The sequence below is a fragment of the Dipodomys ordii genome, unplaced genomic scaffold, assembly GCF_000151885.1.
Source record: "Dipodomys ordii isolate 6190 unplaced genomic scaffold, Dord_2.0 Scaffold165, whole genome shotgun sequence".
Taxonomy (NCBI): Eukaryota; Metazoa; Chordata; class Mammalia; order Rodentia; family Heteromyidae; genus Dipodomys; species Dipodomys ordii.
Window position 1 is genome coordinate 909893 of NW_012267381.1, and position 21619 is coordinate 931511.

The window sequence follows — 21619 nt, forward strand, 5'->3', positions numbered from 1 at the left end:
CTGCCTTGTCCGTCAGCTCCCTTGGACATCATCACTGTTAAACCTCCCATTCTTCTAACCTCCATCCCCCAATCTTCTAACAAGTTCCCCTCCTGTGTAAGGAAAGACCTAAGCCAGCAAGTAGAAACATAATAGACACCTCCTCTGCTGCCATCATAGGCCATACACTCGGCCAGCCCTCAAGTCTCAGGATAGAGTGACCTTCCTCCTTGCTGAGATCTTGGCTCCACCCCTCTCCTAGCTCTCCCACCTATGGGCCTCTTATCTATCATGCCTTTGACCCTCTTTATTTTTATTGACTAAGTCTACAAAAGTGTTCAAGTTCTTCCATCTTCAGAACCAAAGAACAAAGCCACCTACAGACCTTCAGCCTAGGCTACATAGCAAGACCTTGTCTCTCAAGGAAAAAGAAAAATAAATCAATTGTATGTTTCAGTGACTCCTCAGTAACTTAGATCACACATAACCAATGTGTATGTAGCTTGTTTACTAAGGCAGACTTTGCATTGGAAAGATATTGACTCTCTATGTCGTCAATGAGTTTGTCATTGGCCCCCTACTTCCTATGGAAATCCTAGCTCACTCTCCACCCCTCCTCCCTTCTCCTCTTCCCCCCATCCTTTCTTCTCTTTCCTTTTCCCTCTCTCGTTCTCAGAGAAATCATTGGCTGAGAATAGCACCCGGGATTTCCCACTTCAGCATGTGCAAGTAGCATAAGACCTAATCACTACATAGGATTCCCAAATCATAGACAATCGCCACATAGTCCTTCCTGTTCTTCACTTGCCTTTAATGAACTGGCTCAAATTGAAGCCCTCAGAAACCTCCAGTGTAAACTATTCCTGCTGCCTCCTAAAATATACCAAGGGTTGGTATGCACCAAATTAGCAGGGCTTTTACAGGTCTCTCTGCACTAGTGGCAGAGGGTCAAACCTACCCTGGTTATTTTGATACAACTTTCAGTAGCTGGGTGGGACCCTTTTGAGAAAACAAGAGGAAATAAACATCTATTTGGCATATTACATGCTATTTCAGAATCTGGTAACTAGTATATAATTATATGCTATCTCAGAATTTGGCTCTGTTCCTTCAAGGGTGTTCATGCTGCATAGTTGTGGGTTTGGGTATTTTTTGTTGTTGTTGTTGTTGGTTTTTGTTTTTTACTTTTTTGGCAAATGTGTTTATGTAACTGAAAGAAGAATTTAGGCATTAATGTCCACTGGAAAGCTGGAGGGAAAGATTACACTTGGCATTTCAGAGCAATTTTCTATAATCTATCAAATGTGTTCAAATTGGTTTCATTTCATGGCACTTATTCATCTTGATTCTTTCAAGTGCAGATCAAACAACTAAACATGACGATACAAATCTATTCAAGGACATGATAGGTGACTTTGTACCAGGTGGCAAGGGTTTGGGAGGGGAGGGAGAGAGATACAAGTTGAACAAGTCTAAATTAAAACCCAACTTTTTTGGAGCACCAACATGATGTCACAAGTAGAAAATTCCACACCAGCAAAATTTAAGCACAAAATTATTTTTTAAAAATATTAGTGAAAGACATGTAGGATTTCAGGAGCCAAATTCAGCAAATGGAAAAAGTTTGATATGAAAACAATGTCAAATCCAAATACTTGACAGAAAGAAGAAAGAGTGAAAGCAAAAGAAGAGAAAGGAAACAAAAAGGAGGAGGAAGGAAGGACAAAAGAGAGAAGGAGGGAGGGAAAGAAAAGGAAGAAGGAAGGGAGGAAGAATAAGAAGAAGGAAGGGAGAAAAGAAAGAAGAAAAAATTCTTTAAATATTGTATATTTACCTTTCGGTTGTATGACTAAGTATATAAAAACAAACAAATTCTGTGTTTAGACTTGGATCTCATTGTCAAGCTAGCAAATTGTGAAACCGAAGCAGATATTCCAAAATCTGGAAAAAGAAATCCAAACTCTGAGACACTTTGATCTTTCAGATGAGAGATTCTTGACCTGTAATTCAACTTCCCTCCCCAGAGAAATTAGGGAGAGGATTCTCTTAGTGGTTCACCTCTGCAGTACCGATGCCTGTATTCTTCACAGCCAATGGAGGGGAACCCCATGTCAAATTGTATTATGCCTTCAATTTCTTACCTCTTAAAACCAATGGACTTTAATAATGTTACCAAGGGTAATGAAAACCCCAAACTCTGAGGTAGATCAAAACAACAACAAAAACAATAATCGAAGTTGATGGTAACTTCCCCAAATGCCTATAAGGTTAGAATAATGACTGTCTTTAGATGCTGTTATTGACTGAGGTATAAAGTTGGGTCATTTTTATGATGATTTCTTGTATAGCAGAACCATGCAGCTGGGGAGTATTCCTGTGACACATACTTCTCTTTTTATTTTTTTGGAACAGTTTGAACTCAGGACCTCTCAATTGTTTGGCAGGCATTTGAGGCACATCCAAGTCTTCCTGCCGTTTTAGTTTGTTTCTGCTGCAGGGTCTCCCTCTTTTGCTGGGGCTTGCCCTGGACCTTGATCTTCCTACCTCTTCCTCCTGAGAAGCTGGGACCCCAGGCATGTGTCATGACAGTCACATATGACTTTTTTTTACTTAATTTGTTTTGTCAAGGTGAGGTAGAGAGGGGTTACTGTGACACAAGGTAGTAAGTACATTTCTTGTCAAACTTGTTATCCCCTTCCTCATTTTTCTCCCACTCACACGTGACTTCTTAAGTCATCCTGAGTCAGGAGGATGATTGGAAGGAGCGTACTGGTAATTAAAAAAGAACCTCTGAGTACAACTGTGGGCTCAGAAAGCTGTCATCCAAAGAAAAAGTGTCTTACAGTGGGACGGTGAATCACTGCGTGCAGGAGAGAGACCCTGGCTGCCTGGGGGATTTGGGGGATGGGAAACAGACTTCTCATTACAGAGGAAGAGTGTTTCTCAGACTCAGACAGAAAGGCTCTTTCTTCTAGGAACAAGATCATGGTCACATGCTTTGGCAAAGGGTGATTTTAGAAATGGAAGTAAACCATGCTGGACTAAAAACTGCGTGATGCTGCTGATGGTGGTGGTGGTGGTGATGGTGATGCTCATGGGAACCTTTTACTGAACCTTCACCATGGGCCAGTCACTGCTAACATGACTGACAAGAGAAACAGTCTCACTACACAGAGACGTCTTTATCTTATTACAGATGACTCTCCATGACGCTATCTTGCCCAAGGACTCAGTGCTAGAAAGTGGCAGGGCTGGGGTTTGTCGTGTTTATCAGGATTGAGTTGCAGTGAGTCATGAAGCCCACGCCATCCCCCGCAGGCAGCTATGCACATTCTGCAGTTTGCCCCCACTGTGGAAGCTTCTGCGCAGCCTGGCTGCGTGTGCTGTCCTCAGAGGCACGAGCTGGTGTGGCAGAGCAGGGAGCCCACCAAGGGAGACCCCTAGGAGAAAGACCTGCTCCTCCCAGAAGGAAGAAATACCAAGTTACCCGAAGCCTTTAGTTCCAAGACTGCCCTCTGATGGTCTTGCCACACACCAGACATTCATTTAATGGATTCCTCTAAAGACTGACACATGGAATCAAAGGGGAAGGAAGCCACAAGTGGTTGTGAATGACCAATCCATCAGCTCTGGGGCCAAAAGTCTGCCTGATCACTTCAGGATCCCTCTCCCACAGAGTAACATCATCATTAACAACAAAAACTCATTCACTAAGAAAATCACCCCACCCCACCCCCAGGAGGACATGGCCAGCTTTTTGTAGGACTGGATGTCTGGTGGTTCTGTTTTGTATTCCTTGTCAGCAGAGCCATAACTTTGAGAGGATTCATGTTTGATTTATATGAAGGTCACTCAGCTGTCTTAAGACAAAAATGAGTAAGAACCTGCCTTGCCAACTTGTTGGTTTGTCCCAGTAATCTGGAAGGAAGAAAAAGGAACCGGAAGAGAAAGATTACTGTCCCTCTCCTTCCCCCTCAATGGTATAAACCAATCTATTCTTCCACCCCTTTGCGTAATATATATACACATATTTAAGTTGTATGCATTCTTGGAGGTAATTTTTTTCTAAAAAAAATTTTCAGCCCACAAAAATTCGGTTCATCCCACAAAATCTGCCTTGGTCTTGTGTACATTTGTTCACACTGGCTCCTCCACTTTCAGCCCAGCCACAATCTGCCTTTCAAGCGAGTAGGTTAAGGTGACACAGACATCTGCCAGGAAACAGCCCTCCACACGCAGCTCTGCTTTGACATCATGGCGGAGGAATAGCTCAAAATGGGGCTCCTATTTTGTTAAACTATTAAAGCTCTTTAGATTCACCTTGGCTGCTTTATTCTGTGTTGTTTATTTCTTGTACTTATTTGTTACCATTACTGTCTACTACTCTTGGATATTTCTTGCTTATGTTATGGAAACAAACACAGCTCAGTATTTATTGAAGTGATTTACTATCTGTGTAACATATTTTTTGAAATTAAATGTGCTGCAAGGCAGAGAAACAAACAGTTTTGGAGGGTTCTCCCTTTACTAACAAGGCAGATAGATCAGCATCGTTCTACCAGTATCCAGGATTCCACAGACCACAGGTGATCGCTTGTTTGAACAAGCTAGAGGCCCAGGCTTCACCTGCAATTCAGTTGTGAAGCTCAGCATGACTAACTGTTCCCAATTCTGGGTAGTTACTATTCTGCAGTATCTGGTCATTTCTATTCTTAACCTTGGGATCATAACCTTATGGGCTTTCCCTGTAGTGTGAAATTCTATTAAGTCCTCCTACATCCCAGAGGGAAATGCCTTTTCTAACAGAAGTTGGAAAAAAAAAAAAAAGCAGCCCAGGAAATCTTTCCTGTCTTAACTCAGCTAGGAAAGGGAAAGATGGCAAGTCTACTGTAGTGACAATATAATGTTGATCTTTGCCCAATTTTCTTTACTATGACCATAGAGAACTTGACCCTGTTAGATCAAAGGTGAATTAGAGCTGGGCACTGGTAGCTCACATCTGTAATCCTAGCTATTCAGGAGGCTGAGATGTGAGGATCGTGGTTCCAAGCCAGCCTGGGCAGGAAGGTCCATAAGACTCTTATCTCCAATAAACTACTCAGAAAAAGCCCAAAGTCACTCAAATGGTAGAGCACTAGCCTTGAGCATGAAAGAGGCTCAGGAACAGCAACCAGGCCCTTGAGTTCAAGTCCCAGGACTGGGGAAAAAATGGTGAATTAGATCATTGAAAATACTCCCAGGAAATGTTACTATTTAGGAGTACTTGAGTACTATTTAGAACATTGTTCAGTCTTCATACTGGAGGAAAAATATTGGGTACCAGATTTTATTTTAATTAGCTAAGGAAGATGGGGAAATTATTTGGGTTGTTTTTAAAAATTATTTTGTACTTAAGGAGTGATGTTTTATGCCAAAGGAAAAATATAATTCAACTAATATTAAGTGCCAGGTGCCTAGGGTATTTTTCAAAAGGTAGGATGCTCACTGATCAGCAGGAAGAATGGGCTAAAAAACTAAGCCAACTAACTATAGCATAAATAGTTATACAGTATAAAACTTAGAGCTCAGGTTATGTATATTTGCTTGTGTTAATATATGCTAGTTCTCTTTTATCCATAGGTGATACATTCAGAGCCCTTAGTGGATACTGATACTATAAATAATAATAACCCTATATATTGTTATATCTGGTAGTGAAACCAAGTAAGATTAACTCCTGCTGCTCAGAATGGTACAAAGTTTGAGATTTATGAACTTTGTGTTTCTAGAATCTTCTATTTGATGTTTTTGGATGAAGATTGAGCATGGGCAGCTGAAACTATAGGACTCTAAAATGCAGATATAGGATGGGTACTGCTATGCACTGCTTCTTCAGCAATTAATTCAGCCCAGAGAAGAGTAGTATGTTGAGGAAAGCTAAAGGGGATTGACATGAGTTGCTTCTTAGTAATCAACAGGATTGACCAAACAAACATCTTAGGGTGGTTATTCTTAGCAAAGGGAACGGTATATGCTAAAGCTATCAAGTATAGAAATTCTTCTGTAAGTTGGAAGAAGTTCAAGAGGCTGAAAGGAGAAACTAATACAATGTATTAGGTATAACCTTCCCTGAGAAGATGACTTTTTGACCAGATGCCCCTGAGTGTACTTATCATCTGAATTTACTTAAAGCAGTGGCAGGCATTTTAGGCAAAAGAAAGGGATGGTGATTCTTGGTTTTTACATTTGGTAACACTCATGTGGTGATACTGTTTTGAGAAGTGGTAGAAACTTTGGGAAGGAGAGCTAGCTGGGAGAAGCAGGTCACTGGGACTATGTCTTTGAAAGTGATACCTGGTCCCGAGTTCCTTTCTCATGCTCCACTTCCTGTCTGCCATGAGGTGATGAATCTCCTCTGCCCACACATTTCTGCTGCCATGATGCTCTGCCTGAGCCCACAGGACCAAGCAACCATGGATTTTAAACTCTCAGGAGCCAGCATTGAAAAAATATATCTTTTATGTTGTTTGTTTGGATTCATTGATGAGAAATCTAATCCAAAATACTTGGTGAATTCTTGGAAATGGGTATCATTAATCTCATGTTCTTTGCAAGTGGAGTTAAGCCTAATGTTTAACAAACTATTCGTAGACCAAAGACAAATCAGTGTTTCTGTTCCCTAGGCTTGTTTGAGACGACATGAAAGAAAAGAACCAAGTGAGAAGAAACGAGATCAGTTTTGGGGACAAGACACAAATGAGAGATCCTGGCATTCAAGCAGTTCATCTTCTAAACAGGTATGGAGAAATCTGAGAGGCAGTCTCCTGCTGCTGGTGTGTGTGTGTGTGTGTGTGTGTGTGTGTGTGTGTGTGTGTGTTAGCTGGGTACAAGTGGCTCACACCTGTAATCCTAACTACTCAAGAGCACTGAAATCTGAGGATAATTGTTCAAAGCAAGTCTAAGCAGGAAAGTACATGAGTCTCATAAACTGCAAAAGAAGCTCAGGGACAGGGCCTAAGCTCTAAGTTCAAGCCCCAGGACCAGCATAAAAACAAAACAAACAAACAAAACCCCACAAGGTGTTAGAGAATGTTAAAGGTCAAAGCAAGGAGAGGTAAGGAAAGGTTGATCTTGGAGCTCCCTTCCACCCACCATACCCCATATGTGACCTCCTCACCTCGCCTTGGTCAGGCCTCAGGCTTCCCCCTTGTGGATAAAGGGCTTGACATCCATGATACAAGATACTATGCACTTCAGCCACGCTGGAATGCTTTTATCCTAAGGATAAGAGGCCTTGTCAAGTTCAACATCATGTGTATGGCTTAAGGTCCAAGGTGGTTGGGTCTAATTTTTATTGCAAAAGAGAGTGTGACTCATACCTCTAATCTTAGCTGCTCAGGAGGAAGAGATCTGATGGTTGTAGTTTGAAGCCAGCCCCAGGCAGAAAGTTCTGTGACTCTCTTATCTCAAATTAACTTTTTTCTGAAGCCAGAAGTGGAGCTGTGGCCCAAGCGGTAGAGTGCTAGTCTTAAGCAAAAAAGCTCAGGGACAGTGCCCAGGCCCTGACTTCAAGCCCCAGGACTGCTTTAAAAGAGAGAGGGGAGGAGGGAGAGAGAGAAAGAGAATGAGAATAAAATGCACTGATAACTGTATTGTGTAAAAACTGGAAATTATTTAAATTTTTTAAAATAATTCAAATCCTTTTACCTAGGATCTTGATAACAACAAATACTATGTAATACTATATCAATAGGTGATGGTAATAATTATTATTATTGGATTCCAGGCAATATACTAAGCACATTATATGTGTTAGCTTATTTAATTCTCATAAATATATATATATATAGCTATCTATCTATGTATCTATCTATCTGCCCCATTTTACAGATCAGGAAACTGGGCCTGATGAAGTTAAATAACCTTGCCTAAGATTTCCCAGGCAGGGATTCCATCCAGGCAGGCTGACCTCTAAGAAGGTGATGCTTTGAACTGTGGAGCTATTCAGTCATATTTCACATTTAAAATCTGGTCCATCTAAGAATTTTACTTCTCTCCTGCATAAGAGCTAAAGACCACAAATTGCATTCAACCTTGGTTGCTAGCATGGTGAATTGATTTAAGATGAGTAGTGTGCCTCTTATGAATTCTTACTTAATATTTTATGCCTGAAATAGACTCTAGAGGAGGAACTCGCTCTTTCCTATCAGTGGCCTGGATCCCTGAGATAGATCTTGGATACCTGATATCAATCAAGTTCTGGTTGAGATTTCTTCTTTAATCCAGGATGTTCTCACTGTGGTTATTTAATGTTCAGAGGACCTTAAAAACACCAGTGATTGATGTTTATGGATGTAGATGTATCCCTGGGAGAGATATATACTCCCTATTAAGGGATATAAAAATCACACAATAAAATATTCCACCTAGAGTCTGAAGGTGAAAGAGAGCATCTCACAATATTGACGGAGCCAAGAAGAGCATGTCACCTGGCTCTTTTCCTGTTAGTCAAGGACTAAATATAATACCTGCTTCTGATTAGGCATAGGGAGTGAGATTAACCCCAAAATTAAGTCTGGTTTGGCTAGAATAACACATCTGAACACTGAGATAAATTCTAACACTTAGAAACAAACATCAAGGACAGATAATAATGTAATTTAAGTCAACCAGCAGCATGTAGTAATCTTCCTGGACTGGAATTATGAAACAAATGGGCAGCTGGGTTCTTCTGTCTTTGTGCAGATTTGTGTACTTTTCACTTGGTAGCATATGTGCATTGGGAATGTTCTAGACTTACGCTTTAACACTCCTCTCCACTGATGTTTGTGACAAGCTGATGTCAGAGTCCTACAATTATCTTCTTCCCACTATAAATTTTTTTCTTTCAATCATCATCATACAGACACTTAAACCATTCCCAGACAAAGACCACAACTGTACATGTAGTTTGTACAAAATCTTCTACAATCACTGATTAGATCTGATTTTCTAATGCTTCATTTATTTTCAACTTTTACCCAACACAAAACAATAACAAAAATTTCATGGAAAGTGGTCATTTCTATTAAACTATAAGGGTTTGGGTTTTATGTTTGCATTATGCCACTGTTCCTCGACACATCTGAGTTTGAAAACATTGCTTACACAATCTCAGTTTGTTTGTTTTTTGTAAAAACTGGACTTTGATTATACAAGTACCTTCAAAGCCCCACTTTCTCATCAGGATGAATGACTAAATCAGAGTGTTCACAGTAAAATCAGAGATGTCTGTTTTACCCTTGTCATTACCGATATTCTTGGAGGATACTGGAGGGTTTGCCCCTGGACACCCACGGAGAGGACAAAGAAAGGCAGAGTGGCAGATGTCCTTTAAGTGCAGTGCCCTCCACAGCCATCTGATTTGTAGGCTTGTGAGACACCACCATCATCACTACCTGGCTCAATCCTCCCAACTTGTGCTTGGTTTGAATGGAACCCAAAATCCCTGGGGAGACGCAGACCAGATGCATGAAAATCCTCAACGTTCATGGGTTGATTTGGACCCTTCCCCACATTCCTACAGAAATCTGGTTGTTCTTAAACTATTAGAGCCTGGCCTGCCCAGTTTTTATATCAACTCCGGAGGGAATGTACAACTTATTAAATAAACCTCATTGGACAGGGTGTACAACTCCAGGGAGGAATGGACCCCTCCCTAAGACTTAGTTTCCCAGAAATAGGGAATAAGGGGCTGGGAATGTGACTTAGTGGTAGAGTGCTTGCCTAGCATGCATGAAGCCATGGGTTTGATTCCTCAATACCACATAAACAGAAAAAGCCAGAAGTGGTGCTGTGGCTCGAGTGCTAGAGTGCTAACCTTGAGCAAAAGAAGCTCAGGGACAGTGCCCAGGCCCTGAGTTCAAGCCCCAGGAGTGGCAAAAAAAGAAAAGAAAGAAAAGAAATAGGAAATAAGGAAGCTAGCCATCTCCCAAAGGAGAAGCAGGCTAGATGGATCTCATTTCCAGAGCCCAGTGTATTACATGTCACACAGGGTGATAGAGTTGCAAAACATCCTGAGCCAATCAAAAAACAAAAGGGGGAGGGGCAGAAAAAAGATACAGCTTTCATGAGATGGTACAAATCCAACCAGAGCTCCTTCCCTGGGCAGAAATTCCCTGAGTAATTTCCTTCCAGAGAATGCTGTGGCCTAAAACTCTTAAGTAATGCTTTGCCTGCAATTTGTGAAGGCAGGTTTATCCCCTGATTGAGTGGCTGATAGGAAAGTAAATTGCTGAATGCATGGAAATTTTCTCACTGCTCTGTCACCCTGTGAAGCATGCCACAACCAAATTCTGACACTTGTCTTACAATTTTCATCACTTGTTCATTTCTCAACCCAGACTCAAATTGTCACAATTCTGACTGGAACACGGAGGTATTTTCACAGAAAGTAAGGACTCCCATGTCAAGATCTCTTTTCAGACACCTTTCTAGAGGTAGAGCAGATCCCTGGGCATGCAGGTGATCTGGTAAATGTCCCATCAGCCCTTGTAGGCTGACCAGCTTTCTCCTGCCAGTGGCTTGGACTGATGTGGGCGTAGAGGTTGTGTTTCTGATCTATAAATCCAACACGAAGCAATCTCTCTCAAGCCGATGCTTAAAGTGGTACCTCCTACATACTTTAAGTTTGTGTCTTTGCATAATAGAAGATGTTCATTAAGGCCAGCTCTGCCCCTCATTTCAGTGTGAACTTAGGCAAACCATTGTCTTCCTAAACACTTTAGTTTCCTGTGAAGGAGATACTTAGACTTATTCCATGGTATCGTTGAAAGACTGACAGAGGTTCCTAAGTGAGATACAGCATTAGATCACAACTCAATTGTCTTGGTGTCCTCCCCTACTTGCAAATAATGCTTCAACAGGTATAAGTGGAAGAGCAGATGCTGGGGTTTCTACAACACCTTCTTTTGCCTCAACCTCATCCATGGTTACATTTCTAAAATCCAACCTCAGGGGGCAACTTAGTTGTGCACCCTTCTCAGGATTATATGCAGCTTTGAGGACTATTTAACTCAGGATTATATGCAGCTTTAAGGACTATTTAACCAGATTAGAATTTAAGGGCTGGCTGAGATGGCTCATGCCTGTAAGTTTACTCAAGAGACCGAGATTGGGGAGGATTGTGATTTGAGACCAAACTAGGCAAAAAGTGAGTGAGGTTCATTTTGATCAAACTAGCTTGTGTGGAAGTTCACCTCTGTAATTCCATATGAGGGAGGCATACGTGGGAGAATCACATCCCAGCCTAGTGGAGAGAGTAGTAGGGAAGGAAACCTTTTCTGGAAAAAATAACCTAAAGTTAAAGAGACCTAGAATATGGATCAAACAGTCCTGAAAAGAGGCCCTGACAGGTTAAACCCCAGTGGAAAGAAAGGAGGAGGAGGAGAGGAAGAGGAAAGAATGAGGAGAGGATGAAGAGGGAAAGAAAAGAGGAGGAAGAAGGAGACAGAGAAGGAGGAGATGAGAATTTAACAGGGAAATAAACATTACTGCTTTATTATCAACTAGAAGCTGGATATATTAATAACATATAAAACAAAGTGGTCTCTTGAATTAGAAAGCCCCTTCACTCCTACCTTCCTTCCTTCCTCCTTCCCTTCTGTCCTCCTCTCCTTCCTTCTTTCATTCCTACCTTCCTAATCCTGGGTCAGCTGCTTGCTTAGAGGAGCTGGCACAATTTACAGGGGCACCAGGATATTTCAGCCCCTTAAAACTTAATAGAGAAGGTACAGAAGCCCTGACTCTCCCCCCGCCACCTCCCATGGAAGATGCTGAAAGTGATTAATTAGCCCAGGACGGAGGAGGCTGCGAGCTGGGATGAAAAGAAGCTACACAAGCCTCTCTCGTCTTCCAAGTTCCTGTATCCTTGCTGGAAGGAACAGGGTTCCAAATGTACCAGCCTCCAGGCTGTCACTGCGAACTAAGAGAGAGATAAGCGCTCAGCTTTTCAAGAACATCTTTTTCCTCTTCTGATAAGAATAGTATTATCATCCATTCTCCCTCAGCAACCAAGCAACTAAATATTTAGCGTACAGGTCACAGGGACCCAAGGTTACACTGGAAGAAAGCAGTGAACCTGATACCAAGAAGCAGCTGGCAGTGCCCCAGCCTTGCTCACTGTGTGATATTGACACTGGTGAGGTCATCTGAACCTCCCAGCAAGCCAGGAGGAGGCTGATGCCCAATGTAAACACTTTGTTTAGTCCATGAGAATCCAATATAAACATAGATAGATAGATAGATAGATAGATAGATAGATAGATAGATAGATAGACAGACAGACAGACAGATAGACAGACAGACAGACAGATAGACAGATAGATGTACATCAAGTCTTCTTGTAACCTGCAGTGGCTTAACTGAAAATATTTTTTAAAAAGGTCCATAATCCATGAAAGCAAAGGTCTAGAATTATGCTGTTCAGTACAGTGGTAAAAGCCACATGTGGCTCAAATTCATTAAAAGTAGGGATTGGGAAGTGTGGTTCAAGTGGTGGAGGGCTTGATTGAATGGAGCCTGGGGTTTAATCTCCAGCAACAGATAGACAGACAGACATACAGACAGACAGATAGATAGATAGATGAAGCTGGTAGCTCTTCTTTGTAATCCTAAACTACTCTGGAGGCTGAGACCTAAGGATCTCAGTTGGAAGCCAGCCCAGGCAGAGAAATCCACAAGACTCTTATCTCCAATTAACTAGACAAATTCAGATGTAGAGGTGTGGCTCAAGAGGTAAAGCTCCTAACAAGGTCCCTTAGCAAAAAAGCTAAGGGACAGCTCCCTCAGGCCATGAGTTCAAGCCCCAGTACTAGCACAAGTATCTACCTATGTATCTATACATCTACCTATATCTATCTGTCTATATCTATATCTATCGATCAATCTATCTAAAACAGAGTTCCTGACTTGCAATTGTTATGTTCCTCATACTCAGGTTTGTGGCCATAAGTGGCCAGTGGCTGTCACATTAATACTTGTCGATATATAGAGTATTGCTGATATTTCGACAATGCTCCTGAGGATGGTCAAGTACACAAAGCAAGTCCAGGAGTGAGGAAAGGGTTTTGTTTGGGGCCTGCCTAATCCATAGCTCATACTTTGCATCCTGCAGTTCCTGGGAGATGCTGGCTGGCCCCTGGTTGAGCTGTCCAGGAAGCTTAGCACCATTTGCATCTTGTGTCTCTGGGCGATCTGGGTATAATTTGCATGACTCACCTGCTTATTCTTCCTGTGAAACCTTCCCTTTCTCCTCTTTCAAAGAAGAAAGTGTTCATCGCCTAATAATCTGTCAGTGTCAACCTGCTGACACCCCTGAACTATGCTTGGGATGTAGTATCTGAGTTCCATGAGTCATACTTTTCATCTTCTCTAACTTTGACTGGTCCATTGTCAGCGGGGGGAGGGGCACCTTTTTTCCTCCCTCCCCTGCCCCCAGCTCCAGCCGGGCCTGTGTGCAGAGGAGGCGGCACACACACTCACACTCGCGGGCTGCTGTGGGTTCTAACGGCTGAAGGCCCCACCCTGGCAGGTTGTGAGTCATCTCTCACACCTGGTGTGGTGGTTGTCACCCTCTTGACTCTAGCTTAGATCCAGAGCCCTCCAGGCACACCTGGGTAAAAAAGGCGGCTCTGTACACCTCGTCTCAACCCGACTCAAACGTCATAGAGAGAGAATGTGCAGCCCACAGGCTGGACAAGTGCAGATCTGTGGGAACTTCTCCTCTGAGTTTGTTTACCATTTTAGCTGCACATCTCTTCCCCACTGAGTGTCCCTACGAGCCCTTCAAGACTCAAGAGACTGGATGCAGCATCTCCTCTCAAATTGGTTCCTCTTCCTAGATGTTTTTTCCTTCCCATTTCTTCCCCAGCCAGAATTCTGGAGATTGGCTCAGCCTCCTCCTCCTCCTCCTCCTGTTCTCGCTCACACTTTACAGCAGACACCAAAAGCCTGCCTGTCTTGGCTTCTCTCTTGAATCTGCCTACCATTACCTTCCATTGTTGGATCCCGTCTTTTTGTGTCTGGACTATCGTTGGAATCCATTTCTCAGACAATCTCATCTTTAACCTCACCTCTTCCAGGCAGTCTTCCAGAGTGATTGCTAGAAGCAAATTGGATCATGACACTCTTTTATTAAAAAATTCTTCAGTAAGGCTGGGAAGGTGGCTCAGTGGTAGTGTGCTTGCCTTGCATGCATGAGGCCCTGGGTTCAATTCCTCAGTACCACATAAGCAAAAAAAGCTGGAAGTGGTGCTGTGGCTCAAGTGGTAGAGCACTAGCCTTGAGCTGAAGAGCTAAGAGACAGTGCCCAGGCCCAGAGTTCAGGCCCCACGACCAACAACAACAAAAAATTCTTCACTAGTTTCCTCATTGTCTTTGGGGTCAAATTCAAACCCCTTAGCAAGGAACTCAAGCCTCCCACTTCACCCCCACCTGGTTGGCCAGTTTTCTGCCTACCTTTCTAGCTCATCTGATCAACCTCTAGACTCTCCCAACACCTGGGGTGTCTTTCTGGAAAGCCTTTCCCAGGCTTCTCCTGAGACCCTAGTGACTGGCTTTTAACCTCTTTTATATTTTCAGGGTATCACTTGGGCTCAGGTTCACCATGGGGACTGTTGTCCTTTCTTAGGTCAAGAGCTAGTTAAGAGCAGGCACTGCGTATTGTCTTATTTCCAAGGCCTGGCCTGTAATAGGAGCTCAATGTGTACTTGATGGCTAACGTATTAGGAATGTGCACATATTGAAAGTCATAACCATGTAGACATAACAGCCAGATTAGGGATCCTCGCCCTGGGCAAGACAAGAAAGAGGATTATGTTACTTGGGATGGTACATGCTCAGTGAGCTGGCTTGAAAATACTGAGAGGACCGGTTTGGGGCTCAAAGATAACTGCTCTGAAGGTCAGATTCTGATGAGTATAGTTTTTTTAAAAGGTGACTAGTAATGAGCTAAATAGAGCATTCCTTCCCTGGCATAACACTCTGCAAAGGGACACGTGGTTTCTTTTATCACAGGTAGACAAGCACACATAAGAATGCTCACAGTGCATAGAAGAAACTCAGTGCCGCTTGGAAGTAACTTGCCTATACTTTACAACTGAGGTCATCTCCTTGTGGTTGAACTGTGGTTATCTGGTTCTGCCAGATAACTCAGGCAGGCCCAGTTGGATGCTTCTTTCGTGGTTGGGTTATGGATTCATTGGAAACTGGTGTGCAGGCCTCTCTACAGGAAAATCAGGACACTATAAGGGTCTTCAGGAGTCCCAACAGCACAAACAAGTAATCATCATATCTTGGCCAAAGACAGCAGGGTTTGGTAGCTCCTTGATTTCTGCATTTTGTCTCAGTTCCAGGAGGTAATTTAAAAATAGGCCATGACATTAAAATGGGGACAAGTGTCAGTTTAAATTGTGACTGCTTCCAGAAAGTTGTCTTGCCTTTTTTTTTTCCAACAGATAAGTCGGCCAGCCTTTTCCTTCCAGTAGGACACTTCTGCCATGTAGCCAAGTTGATACAAACACTAATCATCATCGCAGCTCAGGGAAATTGTGGGTATCAGGAACTGGCGACCTCTGACCCAAACAGTTGCCTGTGTTAATTGGACTTACCACCTCAGAAATTGCATAAGAATAGATTAGAATTAAAATGTCTCTTTTCCCCCTTTGTATATAATGCTATGTATTTCCACTTACTACACTTTATTAAAAATTGTCTACTTTTTAAAAAGTGATTTCAGTTAATTCTGAAAACCAAAGCCTTGTTAAAAACCAATTAAAATTTAGATATCAATTAACATTTTTTCCAGTAGCAAGATAATATTCAGTTGCAGACCTGCATTAAATATATTCTATACCATATAGAATTTCATCCTAAAGAAGCATTTGTTTGTTCTCATATTGCCTTAATTCATTAAAAAATCATAATATAATTATTTTCAATTAAAAAGGAAATTTAAATTAAAAATTTTTAATAATAAAATAAAAATGCAGAAATTATAAATCACTTGTGTACAAAACACTGTGTTAGGTGCTTTGGGATATAGTAATGAATTAACTATACCCTGCCCTCTAGTATTTTTTGCAATGTTAGTAAAGTAAGACATTAAACAAATGCCTGCAGCTCAAAGCAGTAACTGATAAATGTAATAAAAATTCCTGGAGGAACTAGGAGAGAGAAAAGGAAGGAGTGACATTGTCCAAAAAGAAATGTACTCATTATCTGACTTATGAAATGCTAACACCCCTGTATATCACTTGTATAGTGACAATTAATTTTTTTTAATTTCTGGAGGGGGAGGCACTGGTGGCTCATACCTGTAATCCTTGCTACTCAGGAGGTTGAGATCTGAAGCTGGAGGTTCAAAGCCAACCCAGACAAGAAAAATCCATGAAACTCTTATCTCCATTTGACCAACAAAAAGCCAGAAATAGAGCTATGCCTTAAGTGGAAGAGCACCAGCCTTGAGCAAAAAAGTTCAAGGATAGCAGCCAGGCCCTGAGTTTGAGCCCTAGTATCAGCGCGCGCGCGCGCGCACACACACACACACACACACACACACACACACACACACAGAGGCCAGGAGGACTCTGAGGACACTTGGCAGAGGATGCAGATTTGAAGCTGGATCCTAAGTCACAGGGAGTTGGTTGTGGAGTTAGGAGGCTGAGGTAGAAAAGGCATGTCAGGTGGAAGAAAGAGCTAAACCCAGGCTCAATTGGGAAATGGTTAGCCATCCTGTCTGTCCAGAGGCTGGGGGGCGAGGCGGGGGGTGGAAGGGGGAGTGAGGGGGGGTGTCAGGTGGGAGGGAAGGCTGTTATCCAACACTCCCTACTCTGGACCAGGAAGCTACCCACACCATTGCTCCCCTGACTGTTGGCTTGTGTTGTTATATTTTATACCATCATCCTCCCTCTTGTCATCCCTGTCAATCTCCTGGCCACTCGACTTATCCAGTGAAGCTCTAGCAAGCAGTTCAATCTCTATATGCCCATCTCCTGATTTTCCACCACATAATTCCAATATCTTCCAATATCTCATTGGATAACCAGCCTCTCAGGTCATGATGCATCTTAAATGCCATCCTCCATTGTCATCCAGCCCTGCCTCCAAGAGAATCCCCAACTTCACTGTCAAAAAGAATTCCATCTCCAAGTCACAGATTACTACTGCTCCAATTGTGGCCAGCTTTGCTGTCCAGTCACTTCTACTACTTTTCCTCGATCTCTTGGGAAGTGCTTGTCCACTGATCCCTCTCCCTTTGTCCTGTAATCGTCCCTCTCTCTATTATATTCTATCCTCAGCTTAGATTTGTGCTTGACCCCCTTCCTCATTCCCTGGACTGCCATGAAACCCTGACCATTCATATCTCTGGGCCCACATCCAGACCACTGCTAAAGAAAAATCTCCCTGCTTGAAAAAAAAAAAATGACAACGACAGGTCACAACCACCCACCTCCTGGCATTCCTCAAAGCTGCCTAGTTTCTCTGCTTAGCTATCTGAGCCACCTCAACTCTTCCTTCTTCCCCTCAGTCTTCAATCCCATATTCCCAGCCATTACCAACTTCTCTATCCATACTCAGCATCCACCCTCTTGCCCTCTCAGGGCCCTTAATCCATCCCTTCCCAGCCTGCATCTCCATCAATGTACCAGAGCTTTTCCTCTCAGTATATATCCATGATCTAAGGCCTCTCAACAAGGACAAGAGAACAGCCCTTCCATATCCCACAACCCCTTCCACTTACTTCTCCTCCTTCACAGCCTGAGTTCCCAAAAGAATTATTTACACTGCCTGACTCCATTTCCCCACCTCCTACTCACTCTTCAACCCACTCCAATCTGGCTTCCACGTCATCATCCTGCAGGAATGCTCTTTGTGGGGTGACTTCACATGCGGCAGATAACTTCCTGTCCAACCCTGCTAAACGCCATGACAGGTCTGGATGCTCTTGACTATTGCCACTTCCTGTATGCGCTGCCTCCTGGTAGCTTCCTTTCTTGTCTCTAGTGTGTGTGTTGGGGTGGGGGGAGATCCCTTCCCCATTTCTCATCCTTTTGTACCCAACTGCAGGAATTCTGGGGTTCCTAGAGGCTTGGTTCTTACCTAGAGAGTCTTAGCCTGTTCTTGTACCACAAACCTCTCTGGTCACATGGTGAATCCTTTAGATTCCCCCCTCTCAGAATATTTTCAAATACCCAGACTTTCAAAGGAAACCACTTTGTATTGAAATAGTCATCAGAATATTTTTGGAAATTTGTGAGTCGGTAATGTATGTGCTTCCTTATTAACACACTAAATTACAAGCCATGGGCGTAAAGGGTATTTTGAGACATCTGCAACAAATCTAATGAGATGTGAAAATATCTGTGATTTCCATTGGTGACAAAAATCACAGGTCCTTCTAATACTACTGTGTCTTATTGGCGGCATTCACAGATGAAAGATATGCTTAGATTTCAGGTAGTGGTTAGTGGAATTTGATAAAGATGTCTTTTTTTGCCATCCAAGTTCATTCTCTACTCTTAAGAAGACTTGCTTTCTATATTCTCAATTTATCTCATGAGCATTTTAACTGCTAAAGTCAGGATTCTGCTGCCAGTGATTCCCAAATCTATATTTCCAACCCAACTCCCTTTTGCCATCTCTAGATCTAATATTCTAGCTGGATGCCTCAAAGACACCTCAGACTCAACAGGCCATATGCTAAAAGTTCCCTGGTGGAAAGCCCACCCCCCACCCACTCCTGCTGCCATTCTCCTGTGCTGTACTGTGAGAACCCTGCTGTCTCTCCACCTTTTGTCACTTCCAAGACCTACCCAGTCTACTTCCCTAATATCTTTCTGATTCAATCTAAGTTATTAAAATGGTTTCCTAATTCATTCTCACTCTGCTCATACCTGCTTCCCAATCCCAATTCTGTACCTCAGGTACAATGGTGTTGACAGGTAAATATAGTTCCCCTTCTAACTCATAAGCTTTCAGAGTGAAAATGCATCATGTAAGCAACAAGGCCCTGCAGGACCTATGCACTGCAATCTATGTCTTGTCCACAAAGGCTGCATGGCCCCTTACATCCGGGTACTTCCTGCTGTAGAGTCTCTCTAGACATGCTATTCTATCTTCTTGCAGTGCTTACCCAACTCCTCACCTGCTTCAGGTGTCAGCTAAGGAGACATACAGGGAGGGTTTCCCTGGCCATTCCTACCCCTGAGCTAGCTCAGGAATCTCTCCTCCTGTGTCTTGTTAAATAATTATTTGATTAGATTATCTACCTCCAATGTTAGATTAGAAGTTCTAAAAGTTCTGTAAGCTCAAGGCCTTTATTTTTCTCATCATTTTTTCATCTCCAAGGTCAGAAGTTGTCTTGCCTTTTCTTTGGTGGTCCCTTGTCATTTTCACTTCTAAAGCATCTCCGATAAGACATTTCTTTCAAAATTTTGGTTTGTTTTGCTTTGCTTTGAGGGTGATGGGGATCCAACCCAGAGCCTTACACATGCTGGGCAAGAATCAAAACTTAACTTACTTGCTTGCACTGACCATCGTTCTCTCATTATTAGTCATGATATCATGAAAGAATAAATTTTAATCTAATGAAATAAATGTTTATTATGAACCATACAAGATAAAACTAAGCAACACTCCCACAAAGTGGATAGTTTATCCCACAGCCCAAGTATCTTTATGTTTGCGTTTCTGTTCCATTTACCCTGAGCATTTTACTATGAAGGCATCCCAAACATACAGAAAGTGATTGTTAGTATTTGGTAATATTTGCTTTGTTACACACTTGTCCAGCCATCCATACAAAGTTGCAGACGTCATTATTCTGTATATCTAAACACTTCAGCATGTGTATCATTAACTACAGTTGTCTATTTGTTCATGATTTGAGGGCTTTTGGTTGTTCACTTTGTTTCTTAATTTTTTTTTTTTGGGTCCGGTCATGGGCCCTGAACTCTAGGTCTGGGCACTGTCCCTCAGCTCTTCAGCTCAAGGCTAGCGCTCTACCACTTGAGCCACAGAGCCACTTCCGGCTTTTTTCTTTTTGCTTATGTGGTGCTGAGGAATCGAACCCAGGGCCTCAGGCATGCAAGGCAAGCGCTCTACCACTGAGCCACCTTCCCAGCCCGTTTCTTAATTTTATGTTAGAGATAAAAAAAATTACTTGCAGTGTATCACACACATTTTAAGAGTGGTATTTGATCAGTTCTGACAAATGCGCAAACCTGTGTAATGCAATCCCCCATCAAGTTTCCATCGTCCTGTCAGGTTCCCTAATTTCTCTTTCTAGTCAGCTGTGATTCTGTCCTATCCAGAGGGGACCACCATTCAGATTGTTTTTATCAGACAGTTCTGCCTTTTTCTTGTTCCATTTCATTCAGCTATTTTTGGTTGTCATTTTTGAGGTAAGGTATCTTTATGGAACTTGGAATCTTATGTCTCAGCCTCCTGAGTCCTGGGGTTACAGGTATGCACTGCTACACCTAATTAAAAACTTTGGGCTGGGAAGGTGGCTCAGTGGTAGAGCTCTTGCCTTGCATGCATGAGGCCCTGGGTTCGATTCCCCAGCACAACATACACAAAAAGAATAAAAGCCAGAAGTGGCGCTGTGGCTCAAGTGGTAAGAGTGCTAGCCTTGAGCTGAAGAGCTGAGAGACAGTGCCCAGGCCCAGAGTTCAGGCCCACGACCGGACCCAAAAAATAAATAAAAACTTTTCTTTGAATTTAACTTTTTGAGTAATCTCAACTCTTTTTTGAGGTTCTATTCTTCCCATATCCATAGGAAGAATATACACTTCAACTAGATAGATAAATAAACCAGCATAATCATTAATGAAAATTGCATACAGGCTACAAATTAAAGTTACAATATTAACCCAAAATGACAAAGATTTTTTAAAGGTAACAGTTAGGAAATATATGTAAAAGCTGACATTTTCATGAAAATCCTGAAATGTAAATTGGTACTGTATTTATGAAGGAACAAAAAAAAATTAAAATCCTTGTAACACTTTTAATCTAATGGTATAAATTCCCACTCTAGATAACTTAAAAAATAACAGTATAGTTCAATACACAATGATTTTTTTTTTGGTGGGTTGTGGGTTTTAAACTCTGAGCTTGGGCGCTGGCCCTGTGCTCTTCAGCTCAAGGTGAGCGCTCTACCACTTGAGCCACAGTGCCACTTCCCACAATGATTTTTTATCATGACAAAATGTCAGAAGCAATCATGAAGAGCCACAGAATTACGATATTTATACAAGGAAGAATATATTGTAAGAAACAAACAACTAATAAACTTTATTTAGCAGGTTTACTTCGAGTCATATTGGTATTATAATTCTGAAATTATTTAATATTTATTGCAGGGTAAATGAATGAATATATTAATATGATTAATGAATAAAGATTTTAAATGCATAGAAAACAATGGAAAACCTGCAGTGTTAAATTTTAATTAGAACTATTGCTGTGAATTCATAATTCTTAAAACACATCTTTCTAATCCATTTTAACAAAACAACTTAGAAACAATGTTCCTCCTGCAGCAATGGCCACACTAGCTTTTTTTTTTTTTTTTTTTTGAGACAGGATCTTAGCATGTTTCCCAGAGCTACAGGCT

The 21619-nt window shown here is 42.1% G+C and overlaps 1 protein-coding gene across 2 annotated transcripts in view; it reads left to right on the plus strand.

The window, feature by feature from the left end:
- The window catches only part of March10 (membrane-associated ring finger (C3HC4) 10, E3 ubiquitin protein ligase), an 84334-nt gene that overhangs the window by 4088 nt on the left and 58627 nt on the right, over window positions 1-21619 (plus strand). For both annotated transcript variants that reach the window (XM_013033265.1, XM_013033266.1), the window contains exon 2: window positions 6642-6755. In XM_013033265.1, the coding sequence (XP_012888719.1) occupies window positions 6642-6755 (114 nt within the window). The remainder of the gene's footprint in view (window positions 1-6641; window positions 6756-21619) is intronic.